General features: G+C 40.3%; 1 protein-coding gene across 1 annotated transcript in view; it reads left to right on the top strand.

The window, feature by feature from the left end:
- LOC118778970 (copine-5) overlaps positions 1-22,007 on the top strand; it is a 102,883-nt gene that overhangs the window by 13,227 nt on the left and 67,649 nt on the right. Inside the window, exons 2-5 of the mRNA XM_036530772.1 lie at positions 10,121-10,161; positions 12,227-12,273; positions 20,801-20,904; positions 21,893-21,932. Of these exons, the coding sequence (XP_036386665.1) occupies positions 10,121-10,161; positions 12,227-12,273; positions 20,801-20,904; positions 21,893-21,932 (232 nt within the window). The remainder of the gene's footprint in view (positions 1-10,120; positions 10,162-12,226; positions 12,274-20,800; positions 20,905-21,892; positions 21,933-22,007) is intronic.

The following is a 22,007-nucleotide window of genomic DNA, read 5'->3' as shown; positions in this document are numbered from 1 at the left end:
GTGGATGTCTTTTTTGCATTAATTTAACTTTGGTTTCCAGAGCTCTGTCTTAGATTTAGATTCTTTTTTATTTTGTATGCTCTTAGAGATACAGCCTGTAGATCCTCTGAGTATTAGAGGCACACAGTGTTGCATCCTGGTATACTCTGCGGACTTGAAAACACCAAAAGGTCACTCTTCTTATTTCTGCAGAAGCACAGTGGAAGTCCAAGGGAGTTGGACTTTGCCTCAGGGGTTCTCTCAGCCCCCCACAGATGATGCAAGATCAGTTTTCCAGTCCTCACTATTTGCACTATTGCATAAAAAAGCTAAAAAGGTGAACCCAGGTCAGTGCTTGGGGACACAGTCCTCAGGAGACTGTGCAATATAAAACTCAGGAGTTCCATTTTACTCTCTTGTTATATCAAGCTAATTAGCTCAGGGCAACACTACTGTCTCAGCACTAATTGTAATGGGCAAACATATTCTTCTCCCTAGTTCATCTATTAGAAATGCAAAAAATTCTCCAAGGACCTTGCTATTATCATTTCTCAACAGACCTGAGAGAATTATATGAGGTTTATTACTTGTCAAAGTAACAACCCTGAAAAAAGATGGATAAGGAAATATGTGGGAATTCTAAGTAAAAGGAATACGTTATCTGAGACTGTAACTGTTTTCAAACCATGGGTGTATTGCAGTTTCAAAAACTGCATTCCTTGCCATTTTCAGTTTGTGTGCCACAAGGTATATTGTACTTTCACCAGAACTATATTACTTATTTCTTAGTTATTTTCTAATTTCTAGATCAAATTTCTTATTTTTCTTATGTGTAGATTGTGCAAATTACCCAGTCATTTCTAAGTACATAACAGAAAACTGCATGTAAATATCATGATAAGGTTTGTGTAGATGTGCAGACTATTTTATTTTTCAATGAGCTAGCATTCTTATTATCTACAAGTTCTGGGACTAAAATAAATCTATTCCCCCAGTCCTATGTGTTAATATACACATCTCATGTACGTAAATCTCTGCAACGTATATATTTTCTGATGTTTGCCCTACATTTTGTTGTCCTAACAGCAAAAACATATTCCTAATATTTCTGGTCTGGGAATTTAAAAAAAGGAAACATTCCAGTTAGGGAGGCTCCTACAGTTCTCCTGAATGGACACAAATTTTGAATCCAAATCATGGGTTGCACAGATTGTCTGAAAACTCTGAGCTCCCATCATTCTCATTTGCAAGAGTCTGTCTCCACATGTATAATTAATGGCCCTGCTGTTTGATGTTCCTGCTGTTGCAGCAGGCTTTCATAATGTCCGTTAGACCCTTTTTTCCAGTACATCGCTGGATTTGCAGATAAACATTTTTGTAGTAGTTCCCATGCAGAACAAGACTTCTGTTTCTAGTTAAAAAAAAACACAGACTTCCACTTAAATAATTTCTGCACATCAGGAGGAATTTGCTGGATTTGTGCCGTTTTTGTGCAGAGGTGCGATAGGAAAGCCTGCCAGTTTTAACTGGAACATCAGTGACTATGAAATTGTGGGAAAGACACAAAATGGTGCAGAGCAGTGAAAATGGATGATGTAAAGGATGCGATATTAAAACACTGCAGCATCAAGCAGCAGGGTTGCTGGTGTGTGTGTGTGTGTGTGTCTGGGGGGGTGGGGCTTGGGGGGGGGGTGCATTCCTCCTGTTGCTGTGGTGTTCGGCTGATGCTGGTGAACTCTCAAGGGTAAAACACATTACAGTACACTTGCTCTTAAAGGTGCACCCAGGACCTGCTTTGAAAACAGATTAGTGACACTTGACCTTAACATTGACATTTTGCAAATATCTGCTCTGAGGTTGAAAGTGAATAAGGATATGAAAATTTAACCCATACAAGGGAAGTGTTCAACTGGACATATCAAGCAGGTCCTAAAATGATAGCCATTATAAGGCTTGTGTGGAAACGCTTAGCTCAGCAAGCAACCCAATGCGCAGTGAAGCAATGAAAAAGTCTGAAAAGGCAGGGGTTTTTCTCCTTTGGGGGGACTTTACTTGAATCTTTTGGTTTGTCTTCTAGTTTATTGTTTTCATTCAGTACTCTCAGGAGGAGCACATTTCTTATGTGCCTAGAGCGCTGTTTTACTCACCCTTTAGGTAAAAAACAACAGAAACAAAAAAAAAAAAAAAAAAACACCTGTCCAAATACAGTGATTTACCTCTTGCTGTTCTCTTGGTCCTCTTAGTCCTGTAACATCTCACTGTGCATACTTCAACACAACACTTCATGTGTATGTATATTTACATCATGTATCTTATGACAATTTGAGTTAATCTGATAGTCATATTGTGGTTTTTTTGTATAAAAAATTTGATTTCCAACCTGACCAACGTGACCCTCCACTTATAACACTGCATGTATGGAAAAATGAGATTCACTTCCTGACAATTTGGTTTACAATGAGGTTTACAGGAGCAGATTGTGTTGTGAAAGTGGGGACCTCCTGTGCTTTCCATAGGTTTACTCTGCTCTCTTTCAGATTTCGCAAAAATAAAGCCTCCTCATGAACAGTCTGAATGGACAGTGGTTGTTGAAATGCGGGGTCCTGCTGATGTTGTGTACAGAGCCGGCAAACAAGGCTAAGAATAATGCCTGCATTGTAACACAGAAAAGCAAATGCTTGTGTCCAAATATCTGAACACTCAATTGCCTTGATCATGAGATCACCGATCCCATGCGTGGATCATTTGAGTCATTAATAAAATGCTTCTTCTGTTACAAATGCCAATTAAACAAATGAGGAAAAATTTCAGTCTTATTCTTTCTCCTCAATATTCAGCAAGGAAGGCCTAATACCAAATAATTCATAGATAATTCATCATTATTTTTCCTGTCTGACAGTGTTAACTGCCATTTCAAACAGTATATTTAGGCTAAATCTTCAGTTGTTCCCTTGGATATTTGATCTTGAGAGCCACAGAAAATTTACACATCAAATTAATATTCTGATTATATTATATGATGATATGATATTATGATAATGGGTGGTTGTTTACTGACAAGTGATGTTCACTTGGCTGAAGTGGAAGTCAAGTAGAACCACTTACTGAGGCAATTAGCTCTGTGATTAATGGTGAGCTAATGTATGGATACACTTCAAGGCTCACTGTAGTTGTAGCCAAAAGAGTGAGCTGGAAACATCACTGTGTGTTTGTTGGAGCAACTGGCAGAGTGACAGCATGGATATTAGCCAATGGCAATGAAGCAACCACGCTTGCATAACATGTCTGTGTGTGTGTGTATATATATATATATATATATATATATATATATAAGTATATATATACCTTGCTTGCATTTCTGCCTATACAAAATGTTCAGATATCTCTAGACTAATTATTGGTATGTAACAGCAACACCACCAACTGTAACAGCAAGACTTGCAAAATGTGAAAATATTATTCATGCTAGAGGACTACTGCCAGTAGTAACATGCTGTGGTCTCCAGGGTGCAGGGTGACAAATGTCTAATTAAAAGCATTTAATTCTATTCGGGACACAAAGCAGTCCTGGTAAAAAAAGGTTTACGCGGTCTCCCGTCATAGCTGTCCAGAGAAAGCGGCTAAGTGCTGATGGTGATTTGTTCACATCCACCGGGAGCACTGATTAATGTGTAATAGGAGGTGTTTATTTCCTGCTTGGGAAAAAACTCTTGATATAGAATGGTTTAAAAGATCTCCCATCATGGATGACTAATTAAAGTACTGTAAGCACCATTTGTAATGGGCAGAGGTTGAGGGGCAGGGGTGAATGTTTAATTTCAGACATGTAATCCTGTTCAGGACAAAAAAGGCATTATATGTAAAGATTCACTGCATCTGTGTGAAAAGATTAAAAAGAAAGAGGAAAACCCACACTCCCCAGTTAAAAAGGTGCAGACAAATGAAAGATGTTCAGATTAAAAGGGGAATGGTGCACCTGTGTGCTGAAACGTCGGCATCAGTGGCAGACTAAAGACGCTTTGTTGATTAAGAGTGTGTGACTGTCCTCTCTTTTCATGTGAGGAGATCTCCCTTTACTCTGTACTGCTGTGTTTCAGTGCTCTACCACTGACACTAACAGACTCTCAGCTTCAAGGCCAGAATGACAAGGCCTCACTCGGGACCAGCAGCTGTGTATGTGTGTGTGGGTCTTTATATCTGTGTATCTCTGTGTAGAGCTATGTGTGTAGCTTTGTGTAGCTATATGCATCTGTATGTGTGTATAGCCCTGTGTGTGGCTATGAGTGTATGTGTGTAGCTGTGTGTAGCTGCCTGATTAGCTGTGTGCATCTGTGTGGGTAGGTGTGTGTATCACTGTGTGTTGGCTTGTGTGCGTATATCTGTGTGTGTAGCTGACTGTATAGCTGTGTATGCAGCTGTATGTATGTGTAGCTGTGTGTGTAGGTGTTTGTGCTTGTAGCTGTGTTTGTAGGTTTGTGTGCGTGTGTGAAGCTGTATAGCTGTGCATGTAGCCGTATGTGTGAGTGGCTGTGGGTGTTGTGTGTGTGGCAGCGTGTGTAGCATAGCTGCGCTTGTAGCTGTCTGCGTAGCACACACAGTTCCAGCAGACAAAGCACCCATGTGAGACAGTGCTAATGTGAAGCATTTCCAGAGCAATGGGTTTGGAAACCATGAGAGGCCGGCCCCTGCAGCACCCCCATGAAATCCTATGTAGTGCATTTGCCTGTCCTGTAGACTGTTTGTAGGATGTGTTCTGGTATGCCAACAAGCCAGTGTCTCAAAAAAAGATGTCTCTCTTCCTATCTCCCCTTCTTTCTCTGTCTGTCTCTCTCTGTCTTACACGCACACACACACACACACACACACACACACACACACACACACACACACACACACACACACACACATACACACACACACACACACACACACACACACACACAAGCTCTACACCAAAGAAAAACAAAGGACTGTGGATGAGTTCTGCTGTCAGTTATAATTAAAAACAACGTGGTGTTACAGCATGCATCACAATTACATCAGTGCTTTGCTTGAGCAGCTTGGAAATGGTCATGATGGGGTCAAAATACACAGTGAGTCCAACAGATGTGTTGTAATAGCACTTGTCAGTGAGCAAAAAAAAATTGCAGGAGCCTGTTACTTCATCAAGATCAGAACAACAAGGCTTGACAGGATTGTTTTGGGAAGTAATTGATCAGTGACACAAATGAGCTCCAACTGTCCATCCCTTTCCTTCACTGCTCTTGTCATTGATGTCAGAATTTTGACGTGAGAAAATATCTCATGGTTCAAAGTGTTTAAGAGTAACATTTGTTAGAGGCAAGCAACCCAATGATCACAGTGTGTGAAGCTATCATGAGGGCCGCAGGGCAGAGCAAATGAGGGGAAGGATCCAGGAATGTGCATCTTTATTCTCTGAAAGACCAGCCCTGGTTGTGCTCTCACGATGTGGGATGGAAGCAAGATGAATCATCCCAGTATCACCAAGAGCAGTGGCTGCTCACCCCTCTCGCATTTGGGTACGGACCAGTGAGCGGTGCGCAGTGAAAAAGGGGACAGGGGCAGGTGTGACAGCAGAGGCAATCAACCTAGGGCACATACTTCTCTGACAGGAACGCCCTGAACTGGAGGTGACATCTGTACTGTTGCGCACCATAGGCTGACAACTGAGCCTATTCTTCTCTTTTCTGCTTTATTCAAATGCTGATGTATGTATGAGAAATTGGCAACCATTCATGTGTGGAATTTCATGATTCCATCAAATAGTCATCAGAGTTGTTAATGGACACTATTCATCTGCAGATCAAATTAAAACAAGAGATCAGCAAACCATCCGGTCAGTATGCCTCACAGATGCACAAACTCAGCTGTGGTACCTGCACTTCAGTTTCTTGATGAAAAGTATCCATTCAAAAACAAAATGCAGACAAGTGCGCATTTACATTTTCTGAAAAAAAGATGAGCACAATTAGATTCACAGATGAAATTGCATAATGGCATAATGGCATAATGGCGGTAATTCACAATATATTACTGTCAGCATAAATTGAGCACTGAATTCTTTCTTGACTTTTAAGCAGGGAAGTTTAAAATGTAAATTTTAGCATTCAGAATCTATATTTAAGACTGATGAGATTATAGTTTATATTTCTAATAAAATCAGATGCAAAATTTTAAATATAATCTACAGCATAGTTTGTCAAAAACTCTCACTTTTTCATGGACTGTTCTGTTAATACAATTTTTGATCATTATGCAGACTCTTCCCTCAACTTTTTACGAACTGACTGTAGTACTAATAGGTATCATTTTCACTTATCAAGGGGCTATACAGTGTAGCAACTTTCCCTAAAAAACAACAATACTGGAATCTGAGAATTTCCAAGGTAAAGGCTGGCTGTGATAAACTTGCTAATTTCTCACATCTTAAAAAAACCCGATCATTAAAAGTAAGCCAATCAATAAAGTTGCATTTAGTGGTGTTATTTTTTTCTGGATCAACAACTAAAACAACAGGGAGTCCAACAGCTGTGCAACCTCGATGTTTTGGCATGGCCGCTTTCTGACTGGAGCAGGGAATTTGGGAGCGCTTTCATTTTGCCAGGGGGGAGATGCAGCAGTGGCGCAGGGAGACCTTTCCGCGCGCGATCACGTGGACCTCAGCCATCAGCACTCAGACAGATCGAGGGCTGCCTCGTGAGGGCATTGATCCGCCGCCGAGCAGAGCTTCGCAGATCAAAGCCGCATCGTGCGTGAGAGAGAGAGAGAGAGAGAGAGAGAAAGAGAGACGCGTGGAACCACATGAGGACGCGCCGCGGCAGGGCGGATTGATGCCGCGAAATGTTTGGATTCAAACCGGAGGCTCTTGAAAATAGTAACTGTGCCGTCGTGGGTTATTTATTTATTTATTCACTGCTTTTGCGGTGGAGTCGTGTAGGAGACAAACGAGTAAATATGTTCCTGTCCTTTCCTGCGATTGTTGTCTAGAATCAATGCATGTGTCAGTCACTTGAAGGAAACTTATGGCTTCCCGTAGCCCCCCCCCCACCTGCTTGTGTTTTGATCATTGCAATGAGATGCGTTGCTATCTTTGGGGAAAGTTTTTAGCTCCGTTCCAAAAACTTATTTTGTCTCTGCACTCCTGCTGTTATTCTTAAGCTCATAAAGGATATTTTAAGATCCAGCAACACTCTTTTCCACTCCTTGGCGGAAATTGAACTCTTGAAAGTTGTAATTATTGATGGATGAGTGAACCTCTCACGTGGGACTTGTACGGAGAAGCAGGCAGTCATGCAGTGATATAATATGGAAACCCAATGAAGGGACATTAAAACCCTGAATGGTTTAATGGAAGCGTGCCGCAGGGGTCATTCTGCAGCCCCTCATTACGCGACACAGGGCACGCAGATTGCAGAGGCATAATTAGGTGCGATTGTATCAGATTGGACCGCTGGAGACATTTCGCTTGCTTCTATACTTGTCGTCCTGGCTTCAGCTTCTGAATGGCTGAAATTAAGATCAAGCAAGGTTTCTCTGCAGTCTTTAACCACTCCGTCTCCTTTTCAAAAGATGCGTAACCATGGTTTAGTTCCCAGACATTATAACATTATATTCAAGTTATTTATAAATGAAAAAAATATATGTATTATTACGTATGTAATAGTACAAGTTCCAGGGTAGAGAGAGGGGTTTCTTTAGTTTTACCTATATGGATGTTGTCACCCCCATATATCCGACTTTACCTAATACTGTGGTCCTTTAAAAATCTTGACCCTACCATCTAAACTGTTGGAGAAAAATATTTTAAAAAATAAAAAACACAACTCCCTTTTAATCTAAAAGGTCAGTCTTTTGAAGCAGAGAAAATACATACTCTTCATAGATAGGCACAGGGGAATGATTTTTGTTGTTTATTCTCTTGTTAATATGCAGTAGATGACACCTGTCCCATAATTACATTCTGAGTTACTAAAGAACGAACAAACAATCATGGCTTTCCTTAATCCCGACTGAGCAAAGCATGTCATGTATCGATGTAATCAGTTGCAGCTACTCGCTTCATCCTGGCATGACATCTTCATACATCATCGATCCCTTTCCGCAGCGCCTTGCCTTGTCTCCAGCGCCTAAAGAATTACTTTTACATATTTCAATCCCTGAACTACCTTTGTGGGATTTAATTTTGAAACCTACTTATGTGACCAGTACCCTCTTGGCAATAAATTTCTTTGAAATATCTTCCCAGAGTATGCATTTCATTCACTCTCAGGTTGCTAACAATATGCAGCTTTATGTACATCGTTCTGAGCCCCTCTGAGCTCTCTGCACGTCAAGCTGACTACCCCTGAAGGGACTATTGTTGAGGGGGAACAGAAGATAAGATGACAGGTCCAGATTCTACCTGTGGAACCCTGAAGACAGGGTTCTAAAGACTCAGAACGCATTTAGAAAAAAATAAAAGAAGCAACCAGTTTTAAAAACCTATCCCTTTTTTTGCATCCTCATTTTTCTCCTTTGGTGTGGGCTTAGTGTTAGGACTGTCTAAACTGAACAGGTAGATAAGATATATCTTTCCTCTGTGATAGTGAAATGCTAAATTTGCCAGACCCTGGGACTCCATTAGTCCAAAGTCATAGAGTATGTAGAGAAGCCTTTAATGTGGAAAGTGGTTCAGAGTCTTTCTGAATTGTGAAGGACTGTGCAAGCTGAAGAGTATTTGACTCAGGGGATGGAACTGTGTCACAGCTACTACTATCAAAGACCTACACCTCTCCTTCCCTGGAGACAGCTTCCTGTAGTCTCCTGCCTTAGCGAGAGGACTGAAGGGGGAATGGTTGTGTTGGGGACATTGAATCAGCAATCAGCTGTTTTCCAAAGAGGTCAAAGAGGTGGCATTACAAGTTGGAGCATGCACCTTCTTCGGCGCCTTGAGACACTAACTGGCTTGAGGTTGAAGAGGGGCCTTGGAAACAGTCTGCACAGAGACAGAAAAGCACTTGTGTGTGCCCCTTTTTTCGGCCCGGCACTCTGAGGCGTGAGCACTGCCCAGGCCTCCATCATCCTCTGGCTTGGACTGTTGTGCCAAATTAGCATGAGCAGAATGAAGATGAGCAGCAGCCTTAGGGCAGTCAGTGGTGGGGGTCCTGGTGGGGGGTGAGCTTAGAATTGAGCTACTTGTAACAGGATTTTAAGAAGCACATCTAAAACAGTTAAATCAAGATGGCATTTTTTTTCATCCTCTAGTGACGAAGTTTTAGACTACACAATGCATGTTGGGTAATGGGGCTCACGCTTCTCACTCAAATTTCTAACATAGACTTGATCCCATGAACATAAACCATGACACATTAGCATATAAGTCGGTGTTTTCTCGACCCTGGTCCTGGGAACCCGCAATATATGCTGCTTTTCCTTCCAGCTGAGTTCTCCTCATTAGGAATGATTAAGGTGTTAATTGAATACTGATGTGGATATAATATTGCTGAACAAGTATCTACTCTGAGTTCATTATTACAGACATGGTTTGTTGGACCTGTGTTTGTTCTTCTGGATTAACATCACAAGTAAAAATGTCTCTGGTACTTCCTATTATTTCGAGTCCCTGGATCAAATTGGTCATACAGGCAGGTATTCAGCTTTGTTGATGAAGGGTAAATTGTTGTAATATAGAAAGGTATTCAAATCTAATGATCAGGAGTACTGAATCAGTTCAAGGGGTCCTAGGAAAACTAATTAAGCTTAGCTAATAAAGCTAGATGACTGTGTGTGTATGTGTCTGGAGAGCATCCAAAGGCTGAAGTATGGTGTGTGAGAAGTATGGTGACAGAGAACAAAATGTGCTTGTGTTTATGCAATTCTTCATTGGCGTCCATCCATCTGCCACAGAATGCGTACACCATTGGGACAGTAAAAAACACAAATAATATTGTTTGACATTATGTTACAGTGAATCGCATATGCTTGAAAAATCTGTCATTCATTGTAATTATGAATGGGCTAATTGCCACTGTCACACTTGTTGCTGAATTCGTTTCTGTGTTTCATATGCAGAAAATGCATTTGTCAGAAGTGAGTCGCTCTTAACATGGACTGACTGGTGTTTTTCTCCTCATCTCCTCAGGAATCTTTTAGACAGAGACACATTCTCCAAATCGGACCCATGTGAGTATAACAAAGTAAACAGTGCTTTCCTCACATTTTGCGTTTTACCACATTACTTTTACTATTCCGTACTTAACCACAATAACCTAGTCCTCTCAGCGAGTTGCCTTTTTATCTTTTGCCTATATTATGTTTTTAAAATGTATATTATCTGTTATTTTATTATATATATATGTATGCCTTTTATCACTACTTCATAAGTTTTCCCCCACTTTCACTAAAGCTGTATGTGATTGATTCCTGTGTGCTTCTAAAACATGGCCACAGCAACAGCTGTGTGTCATCTGCAAGGTTTTTCCTGCATTGCCTCAACGGAAGCAGCAGCTTCCATAATATATTCATAGCTTTACAGGGTTCTGTGAAGACAAACTGTATCTTTAAAGAAGCTGCTGGAGGTGACTAAATTGCTCTCTCTGGCAGTTTCAGTATGCTTTCTAGAAGGGTATTGTACTGTCCATATAAAAACCATTAAAGTCATCAAGGGCTATTCTGTGAGAAAAGAAGACCCTGGGAAAGTGCTTTATTTTACAAAGACTCGTTGACCCAGTGCATGCTCAGTCCACCTATAGGCTGTCCCCGTGGATTATATAAAAATATTTTTTTCAGTTTTCTTTCCATGAAATTAAAATTAACTTCACACTTCAGTAAGATATACATGCTAAATAATAACTGCCGGCCAAAATGCTGATAATTTTTTAATTAACTTCTTCAGACAGAGAACTGGGGGTGTATAGTGACATTATATAGAGGACTGCTGTCTGTGCCTGTGACTCTGAAACCTTCTGCTGTAAACCAGCTGTAAGATGAAAAGGTTGTTTTCTCTTGGTCCTGAGCGACCTGGACACGGCCAGAGTCATGTCCACCAAGGGCACTGCTTTTGTTCCATGCTGCACAACATAAAACCCATCAGACGGTGCCTCTTTAGCAGGTTCCCCACCCATTCGCGTTCCTCAGAACGGTCACACTTTATTTCAAAGGTCTTATTCATACTATTAAGAAACATCTGCTAAGTGGATTGCTTCCAATTAATTAAGCAGGACTTATTTTAAGTATTTAGCAAACAGATGGTGAGCAGGCAGTAAAAAGGGAATAAAAGTCCAGTTCTGAGACACAAAATTTCCCAGAAATTGCTTTAATTAATTTATTTTCACCCTTTCCACTTGATTTTTTCTGTGATTGCCAAGTGGACGTGAGGCTTGTTCCACCAAGACAGTCTCTGAACTATCCCAGTTACTTGAATGCAATCCTCTGATACCCATGAATGCCAATGTGAGTTTTTCACAGTACATATACCACAGCGCACCAGGAAGATGTTGCCATTCAGAGAATAGGTGCGTGTCCCTGACATCATCTGAGCAACTGAAAGGAGCCCGAAACAAGTGGCAGTGTGTAGCGAGTGGTATGACATGGGGACACTAACTGGCTTAGCCACTTGTACACCAAGCAGAACATATTAATTTGTTCTGCTGCTGTGGGCTCCTAGTTATGGCCCTGTCTCAGCTTGCATTTGGGACAATTGCCTTAACTCTCTGAGCCACTTTGGAGCTTGAGGATTTCAGTCCAATTTAATCATGTTCTGATGTAAAAAAAGGCAAGGGTTCTTACTTATTTAGTGCTTGCTTACTACCTGTTGACAGGCTTAAAATATTTAATATTTAGAAACATAATTATTCAGTGTTTTCTGACAATAAGCAAGCCTTTGGAATAAAGTGTGACTATGAAAACTTTTTCACTATGTTGGTTGATATAGCTGGATAGGGTAACACTCTATCCCTCACAGATGTGTACACAAGCAAACACACACACAAAAAAGATTTTCTTATTGTAAACTTACATTAATGTCATCATAAGAACATGCTTTTTCCTAAAAGAAAGTGACATCCAAAGAACTCTAAAGCTGCACCCTTAACTCTATAAACTGTCATTCTGGCTACTCGTCATCATGTTAAATGTCTTATATTTTCATTTTGTGATATCAAGGAAATTAAAAGTGTTATGGAGTGGATATCATTCATGACATTTTTTGAATGGATAAGATACCTTTTCATGCTCTCCCTCTTTCTAGTGTGTGTCCTCTACACCCAGGGAGTGGAGACAAAACAGTGGAGAGAGGTAAGCATCCAATACACACACACATGCGCACACACACACACACACACACACACACACACACACACACACACACACGCACACACACACACACACACACACACACACACACAATGATATACACATAGTCACCGAAACACACACACAGAAACACAATGACATACCGTATGTACACAGAGACACATGCAAACACACATTCAGTACACACAAACAAAATGACACGCTCCCACACACAGAAACATACACACATACTTGCTGAGACAGGTAAGATGTCAGTCTTTCATTGGAGAATGTATTTGTTGTCTGGTGAATTAGCAGCACCATTGCTGCTCTATTCATTGCACACCATCCTTTGCAGAATGAAGAATTTGTACAGGTGTTATGTTTTTATTCTTAACCAAGGATATATTACAGAGATTTATGTTCAATGTAATTATTGACAAAAAGTATCTTTTAAACGTGTTAGCCACGTGCAAGGAAAAACTGCATAGCAGGAAGGGGCAGCAGCCCCTCCCTCCAGCTGGCCACATGTCTGTCAGACACTTCCTGCATCTTCTATCTTTGCTGCATCAGTAAATATCCAGCTGTGAAAATGGATAACATGTAAAAGCTGTACTCTATGTAAGTTACTCTGGATAAGAGCGTCTACTAAATGCCAATAGAGTAATGTAATATAATGCAAATGTTAGCAAACCCAAAGGCTGAGGTTGAAGGATGATGGGAAAGCACTTGTGGCAAAGTGGTCTGTGAACTCCCCCAACTAGTTTTTCCCTTCACTACAAATGTTCACCAATTCATTCACAGCCACCTGTTTGTATTCTTTACTTTTCTGATCCACCACAGTTGTACATTAAAGTAAACTTTTGCACATGCACAGTTCATTTACAGGAATGCTTAGCAACTTTAGAAAGAAGGACCAGAATCTGCACACTACTCTAATGTTCTGAAGTGTTTTTTTTTCTTGCACTGAGAGGAACATGGACAACAGTTTGATCTCAGGGGATCTTAATGTAGCGTGCAGGCTCTGTTGCTTCTGTTTTTAATTGTGCTTTAATCCTGCACCTGCCACCAGTTTTAGAATGTGTGTGATGATTTGTTTCGTAGGATATCCACAGTAACTCTCTTTTCGCCCAGACAATCTGTGCTGTTACTGCAGGGAGAGAGAGAATGTGACGTATATGTCCAGTGACGTTAAAGATGGGTTGGACTGGCAATTACTAAACTAGGTTGTGTCATACCCATCAGAAATTAACTCAGTGTAGGATGTGTCTGTATTTACAATATGCATCTGCCCGTCATGGTGACAGTTTGCCCCTTGGTTTCCCTGTTGCTCTGTAGTTACGGCAGACCAACTGCCTCACTGTCAGACTCAAAAACAAACAATCCGTGAGCCTGGCAGACAGACAGCTTCCATTTGGTGTGTGGTCATTAAGCCGTTCTTTGTGTTTTGTGCGGATAAGTCAGTTTTACTCCTCAGCAGTGCTGTGCATTGGTGTTAACTGGAGGAAAGCTAAGCTGTATTGTGTTGATAAAGCCAAGCTTCCTGCTGCTCTCCCTATTTTTTTTAAAATGCCTTTATGTCCTTTCTTTAAGAGATAAGGTCGACACACTTTTTCAAGGCGCCAAAAAATGTCTGTAATCCAATTAGTCTCTTGCTGGGTCTTATTGACAGAAGCAGGGGGAGATATCTTTACTGACTGCGGTAGGGAAGTTGGTTTTCTCCTGTTCCCCTGTTTTTCTTATTTTAAACACTCCCTTATTCTTCTCCACTTCGATCTTGGAGTCCAGAACAAGGTGTTTCAAAGCTTCTTGTATCTGTTTACAAAGCTGTGACACAACCTCTAAATAATGCGTGTCTGACGTTTTTGAATAGTCAATCTCTTGAAAGGCTAATACAGGTTCATGTCTCTCTTGTTTTTTTTGAGATATTAAAAAGCTCTACCACTACAAAAACTATCAGAATGACTTATCTTATGGTACAGGAGGCTAGTCAGCACACCTGTACAATACCTAAGAGGTGGTGGTAGTATTCTCTCTGACAATGCTACTGGTAATAGTACAGCCAGTGACATCGCGCATGGTGAAAGCATGTCAATGTGGCTGTGCTATGTTGTGAAGCTTCAGACCACCATGGCCCACTGTCATGAACAGGTTTAACTGAACCAGTGTGAATTAAAAGATAAGTGAGCAGCTCTTCAACAATCATCTGCTCAGGCCACCTTTATTTATCATCTCTATAATCAATTATTCTGGAAAAAATGTACTTTTCTACACCCCTGTGGTGTTAGCGTTGGTGGTAATAACATTTGAAGATCTAATTTTGGTTTATGTATTTTGATCATTGTAGGCTGGCAATGGCATCATTGTCATGTAAAAATACATCTCTACCCACTGTAAAGAAACAAGTTGGTCTGATACAAGATACATTTCGTGTATATCAACTAGCCTGGATGACCTCCAGCAAACATTGGCAATGAAATCACTTTCTCCACTCAAGATGCAGTAGCCAGAAGAACCATGCAAACTTTTTCAGACATGGCTAGGGGGGTAACTGTACATTTTTGTGTTGTAATTCAAAACTTGATTGAGTTTCACTTCTCATCTCAATTGCGGGTTAAAGGTGATAATACATTTTTGACTCTTTCATATTTATTTAGGCTGGAACATTAAATCTTCTGCGTTTATAACAGTAGGGCACCTGAGCCTTCAGACACTGAACATTAAGACACAAAAAGCACTATTACATTTAATGACCCTGCTATTTCAGCAAGTTAATGTGTTTCACAGCTCAGAGTTGCAATTCCTTAATAATGATGGTGCACTCTTGAGCCATTTTGTGCTAAATGTCTGCCGCAGGTGGGAATTTGCTGAGTGCTATTTTTTAGAGATCTGACAACCATCCCATTTATGACCTTTATATTCCTCCATGCGTGCTCTTAACTCTTCGTTGAAGTTGTTGCCCGTGTCCAAGCCACAAAGCACTTTTTCCCATATATAAGGTTGCTGGAAACACATCCTCCAAACACACCTCCGCTGGGAGGCGGAGGTGAAGGTCAGGGGCTGGAGTCCAAACATTGTTATTCATGCGCAAAGCGGAAGGCAGCGTCTACTTCTTCATATGGGAGTACTGTCAGCGATGTTTTCCCCCTTAACCCAAACCAAACTGGATCTGGTCCTGTTCCCCTCCATGTCAGTGGGTAAGACGCAGTGAGAGAATTATTATATATGTAATTATTATTGTAAAGAGAACTATATTGTATAATTATAATTAGAGAAAGGAGAGGGAGTGTGAGAAAAAGAGGCAGAGAGAGAGTCATTGAGGGTGAGGAGAGCAAAAGAAAAGGCTGAAACAGGGGAGAAGAAAAGGCTGAGATAGGGGAGAAGAAATAAAGAGTGAGAGAGAAAGAGATTACAGGGGACCTTGTGTGTAAAATGAGAAGTGGAAATGTGATTAGTGTACTAAAACACTGAGAAAAAAATATTTTTCGGGACTTTTGAAAGAAAAAGTGTTCACAAGGGCTGAATGATTCCCTGGTCTGCAGATCGACCAATCAGTGAGCTTCTGTAGCCTGTTTCACAGTAGATGTGAAGATTATATTTCAGCTCTGGAGTCTTCCCAGTTAGTCAGTGTAATGGGCTACTAGCACTAAGTGCCATTACAAAAAACCTTCATTGGCATACTCGCTTCCAGTGAGACCACCTTAAGTTGAAAACCCATTTGCTATTGGGAATGGATTGTAGAGTCATTGTTAATTCTGCTTTGTTACAAAAACTCCATTAAATTGGATCTTTTTATTGAACAGACACTGCTTGCTAACCAATATACACACTGAGATGGAGCTAATTGGATTTATCCTCAATATCCAGCCCCAATGTCTTCAGTTATGATGCAGTGTAACTTCAGTTCTGAAAATCCAAAAATGCCACTTGAGCAGATGCATCCATGGGTCCCAGCACTCTGAAACATGGTCATTCAGACAATAAAATTCAATAGTCACTGTAGCTAATTTGACTGTACACAGGAACTGGCAGTCTGGCTGTTTCATGGAGCTTCAGCAAGTGGAGCAAGTTAAATTCACAGACACGTCTGGCACAGCACCTTGACACTACTTCACAACAAGTCAGCTGTTAGCAGTGAGGAACAACAGCTGTTGGGTATCGCTTTGCACAGTTCATCATCCTAGTCATCATGAGCTACTCTAGTAAAAAATTACTACTCACTTATTTGTGTTGTTATTACCTTATCCCCAGACATTAAGGGTTGTTCTCAGGTCCGTATTTTTGATTAAAGAAATTCAGTATCTTAAGTAATCAGAAACTCACATACATTCTGTAACTGATCTCAACATTTTTTATATTTGATATCACATTAAGGAAGAAATAATTCTATTAGCTAGCTAAAAAATATAGTATATATAGCTCGCAGGAACAATGACCATTTGACTATTTGCTAAATAGGCAACTAAGCAAAAGTAGCAACAGCTGACGCACATAGCCAGGTGAGTAGACATCAAAGCTACTTAACGTTAAAGATATTAGTTTCCCAAACCTTTTCCCAAACACAACTCAGAGTCCTCAGAGTCACACAGCTAGTGGGCTTGACACAAACTGCAGTCAATGATCTTATAATTCTACAACTCGCTTCGAAAGACTGCAAATATCATTGTTAATGTTCTGACTCAAATTATCAGTGCCATTTTACAGACATGTAGAGGTCCTTAGTTAAAGTAGGCCACTACTTAAAGGCAGCAGCAGTAACATGAAAACCATTAACCCAGGGAAAGTGTTTGGTTGAATGAAAGGTACTAGACACATTTATCAACAACTATTCTTTATTGGGCCATTTGGTGCATGCTTGGTATGTCTAACTAAACACTTTCTGTGGTTCAGTTGGTACTAAAACAAATTTAGGTTGTGCTTTTACCATATTTAGGAGAATCAGGAACTGGCTAAACTGATTTGAAGCTTCAAATATAAATGTTTAAGTGGAATAGTAATTCCAAACAACAAACATGAATATACGAATGACTACAGTATGAGCAATATGACCAGTACATTTTCAAAAAATAATAATAAGCACAGTATTTGCTAACTACCTGCTTATTATCTCTTTACTAACAACTTCCAAGAAAGGCATACTCAGTAATGTAATATCCTATTTATCCGTCTCTCTCTTTTTACACAGATCTTTAATTAATTGCAATAAATATGTGACTTTTTTCCTTAAAGGTGGTGTTTTTTTAAAGTATGCATGCAGTCTCAAAACGGTCATAAGGGTTCATAGTACACATTCCAGGAACACAAACAGCTCATAACAGATACAGAGTGCTTTCAGGGTTTGAGGAGGCGCGCTGACTGTCTGACACCGTCCTCCCCTTGCCTCGCTCCGTGCACTCTCGCTGGAGTTTGGCGGCAGCTGCACAGTTTGGCGGTACCCACGGTAATTGCTTGGGGGATCGCTAGGACTGGTTTGCGTTGGCAGGCGCGGCTCTTGCTGCCCGTGTCCAGCCAGGAGCTATTTCCTGGATCAGTATTCGCTTTCACAGAAAGCTTGAGCTCAGAAGCCTGTGCTGGATGCCCATTTGACAGGCCCTCTGCTTACCACTCGCTAATGAACTCCTAATTTAATGCATTCCCTTTGTCTCGTCTCTCTTCCCAGCACCCAGAGCTTTAAACACAATTACATCCCCTCCAGCTGCAGTTCAGTGCAGACAGCGCAGATGCCACAGTCCATCTCTCAGCTGTTCTTTTGCCTTCTCACGTGTCTGAACTTTAACTTGTTGTGAGTGTCTTTTTTAATTTAACAAGCAAATGTAACATTTCTGTGACCTTTGAATATAAACGGATCTGCTAAAGCTATGGGATAAATTGTCTGAAAATGTTAATGGTTGCCACCAAACACAGCTCTGTTATCACTAGAGACAGCTTTGTGCTGGGGAAACATGGCTGGTCATCCTTCAGATCACTTTTACCCTTTAAAGATAAAAGATAACAGAATATGTTTGCGTGCAACGGGAAAACAATACAGCAACTTTGACTAGGCATCGTTTTTGAACAATATATCGAAAGAAAAGTAAGACAGAGACAGACACTACTTAGATGTTGAATGCACTTGTACTTGCCAATTCTGTAAGGTAGAACCTATAGTAAATGTTTTCATTTGGAAAAACATTTTAATTCGTTCATCCATTTATTCTTCTCAAGTATTTTCATAAATATTGAAGTGTGTGCAAATTACGACATGGTAAATATAATGTTCACTGATTATATGTTCCCATTTGAATAAGTACTGCAGAAATATTTGTTTTTCGGTGACAAAGTAAATGGTTAACTTGCTCAGATTGCCCTCTGAGCAAAGGATTGCACTTGAGGTGCAATAAACATTGTGCATTGGCACACCATTAGCGCATCAGTAATTCGCAATTTCATTAGACTTTTTTTCGAGAGAGGTTCGCGGAACATGATGTCATGGCATTTCAGAATCAGAGCTGATTGTAAAATGTACTCACCACCTCAAAGCTAGATTTGTTTTCTTTTGCATGCATTTAAACACTGTGACTATTAAGCATGAAATAAAAAAACTTGAATTATCTGCAAAGGAGAGTGAACCATTACATCTACGTTGCTAATTAGTGATTGTTCATCTCAGATCCATAATGGAAGTGGATACAACTATTTAGTTTTTTTTAGTCCTTTGGGTCCTTAAAGCAAACAAGCCTGGGCACCTGTACCAACATATTTTAACTAGAACATTCTGTGAGAAAAGCAGCAATAAAAGCTAATCCACTTTAAAGAAGGCAGGGACGAATAGTTTACGAATTCTGCAAAGATTTTTCAAGTTCCGGTGATTGTTCAGTTGCCTGGATGTCTCACTGGGGTGCAGCAGCTTTGCTCTGTAGTAGCTTTGACAGCTGGCTTGGGTGAATAAATAGACGTAATTTTATGTAACAATGTGCATTTTATCGGCAAAGATTTTCGAGAACAAGATGTCTCTCTGCAGCAAACTGTGGTGTGTATGTACATATATATAGCTTTCCCTACCTATGTTGGACAAAAACGATTCACGACTCATTGTTTGAGAAAAAAACTGGTGAATGGGGATTGAATTAAAAATGCTGAGATCTTACGTGCAACTGGTGTCGTATAAGAATAACGTCAGCTCACGATCAAACAATATCTAATGAGAGTTTTGGAACTTTGGATAATTAAAAAAAAAACTAAAAACAAGTGAAACCGTTTCACGCATCATTACTATTGTATTGTACTGTGATTGCGAATCAGTTCCTCTGCATTCAACACTGCTAGTAATAAATTCCTCATTAGTGGCAGGGTGGCAGAAAGCAAAAAACACTTAGAAATGCACACAATGATATAACTAAAAATAATACGTGAAAAACCGAGGTGCGTACAGTAGATAAAAATAATTTAAGAAAGCTACATTCATCAAAGGTCCGCACTTAAAATTTCCTGTATGAAGACATATTCATAGAGTAGCTTGACAAGCACCCCACGGTATCTATATTGTGGTGGCACTTTTGGGCGTAAATCATTTATGCGTGCATTCATGAATGTATCTCTGACATTGAATTACTCATCAGCGCTCAGCGCGAGCAGCGGCGTGCTCGTAAGAGCCGCACAGCAGGCAACCCAACAGGGGTGTGCCGCTTCTCGCATATGCATCTGAATACGGAAAAAGAGTTATTTCGGGATTTACCACGTGTTCACTGCAAGTGTATCTGCATTTGGGCGTTAATAAGGTCTCGCGTGGAGGGAAAAAACAGGGAGTAAATAATTAAGTCGATCATGCGTACATTTGCGGGCCTCGGAATTACACGCGATTAAGTGAAAATCCAGTTAATTAACGGGGTCTAATTATACGTCGTGTCACTTTTGTCCTCTGCGCTGGAGTTTAATATGCGGAGGTGATCGCAGTAACTGTAAGGACGAGAAGCCGAAGCTCCGGTTGTGACATCGGCATTTTAACCTCTTCCTCAGTTTGCGTTCAACTCAACCGTAAACAGAGGAAACAAACACGCCGTTCCTATTGGGGTCCACGCAAAAAACAGGAATTTATTGCGGAAGTGAGACCAAATTCCTGGAATGCATTTTTAAATGTGTTTGCATATAATGGGAAACACCGCGAACACTGGCGCTTTCATACGTGTGTCTTTATATTGTAGACAATATAACAATATTACAGATCTCATAAAATACACTCCACAATATATGGATACAGTTGCATATTGAAGAGTACCATTGATTTAAACCATATTCTGTATATTGTCACATATGTAAAAAATATTCAATTAATGTTACTTTTTCATAAAGGATGTGCGATTATACTCAATCTCTCTGTCTCTGTCCCCTATCTCTCTGCAGATATAGCATTTTGTTTCTGTGTAGTCTTTTTGAGATTATAATGTTTTTCTTCTTTTTTGTCCTTTCCTATTTAATTCAACAGCTGTTGAACAAAGAGCTTTTAAAAGCCAAAGTGTCTCTCTCTTTATCTCTCTCCATCTCTTCTGATTAGTTTGGAAGAACAGAGGTGATTGACAACACGCTAAACCCAGATTTTGTCAGGAAATACATCCTAGACTACTTCTTTGAGGAGAAGCAGAACCTTCGCTTTGACGTGTGAGTTGTTCCTTTTGATGTGGTCCTCAGGAATCAATGACTTCTCTTGATGTGTTGTTTTCTACATCAAGTCCATTCTTTGTTTTTCTCTCTTCTCTTTTTCTTCCTTCTTCTTCTTCTCCCTCTTCTCTCTCTCTCTCTCTCTCTTTCTCTCTCTCCCCCCTCCCTCTCTCCTCTCTCTCTCTCCCCTTGATCTGCTATATCTGCTGTTATTCATCTGTATTTTTTGATCTGATTTTCACAAAGAGTTTTGAAGTGGGAGTGTGTGATTTTAAAATGATGAGCAGGTGTATGAATGGTGGTAGGTACACTGGCTCTCTGAGTGTTGTCAGCTCTTTCAAAGGCATAACAGTTTATACCTTTATCTCCTCCTTCACCTGTATTAGGGAGAGACTGGAGGGCTTGGATTCCTTAACCAAAGCATTGCCTCGTTTTCTGTTGAAACAGGCACAGTTTTAACCTTTTGTCCATACAAAGGGCTCTTTTGATATGTCACACTACTAGCAATTGCACATCTTATTTAAGGATAGTGTAATAATATAGGCAAACCACCAACAGAGCGTTCTCCCCGGTTTGTACAAAATAGCCAGATTGCTGTTCTCAGCATGCTGGGAAGTAGGGGATGTAAAATGAAAGGCCCTGGTAGAGCCCTTCTAGTTCCTCATAAGTTTTGTTTCTTCATCTTATGGCTGAGTGGATTCTCCAGTCCTGTTTCAGCCCAGAATTTTCTCCCACCGTCTCTCTCCCACCAGCCTCCCCTGGTCAGCTTAAAGTGACAAGCACCACGCTAGCTTTCCTCCCTTTAATTACTCAGAAAACCCACCGGTCATGGTTCTGAGCTTTGTGAATTTTAATTGGACAGTATTCAAATCACCCTTAAAAGTTGGACATACTTTGCACTGTAACAAAAAAAGATGGATTCCAAGGCCTGTGAAATATATATGGGCTTTTAATGGTTATGAAGTTCTGTTTCACGCTTTTCTTACAGATATGATGTTGATTCCAAAAGTCCAGACCTGTCAAAACACGTGAGTGGAAAAATACAACCAAAAATCTTATTTTAATTATGACACTGCCACTGTCATAATTAAAGTTGCCTGATT

The sequence above is a fragment of the Megalops cyprinoides genome, chromosome 6 (assembly GCF_013368585.1).
Source record: "Megalops cyprinoides isolate fMegCyp1 chromosome 6, fMegCyp1.pri, whole genome shotgun sequence".
NCBI classification, from domain to species: domain Eukaryota; kingdom Metazoa; phylum Chordata; class Actinopteri; order Elopiformes; family Megalopidae; genus Megalops; species Megalops cyprinoides.
Note: the sequence above shows the minus strand (reverse complement) of the source record. Positions and strands in the feature narration are given on the sequence as shown.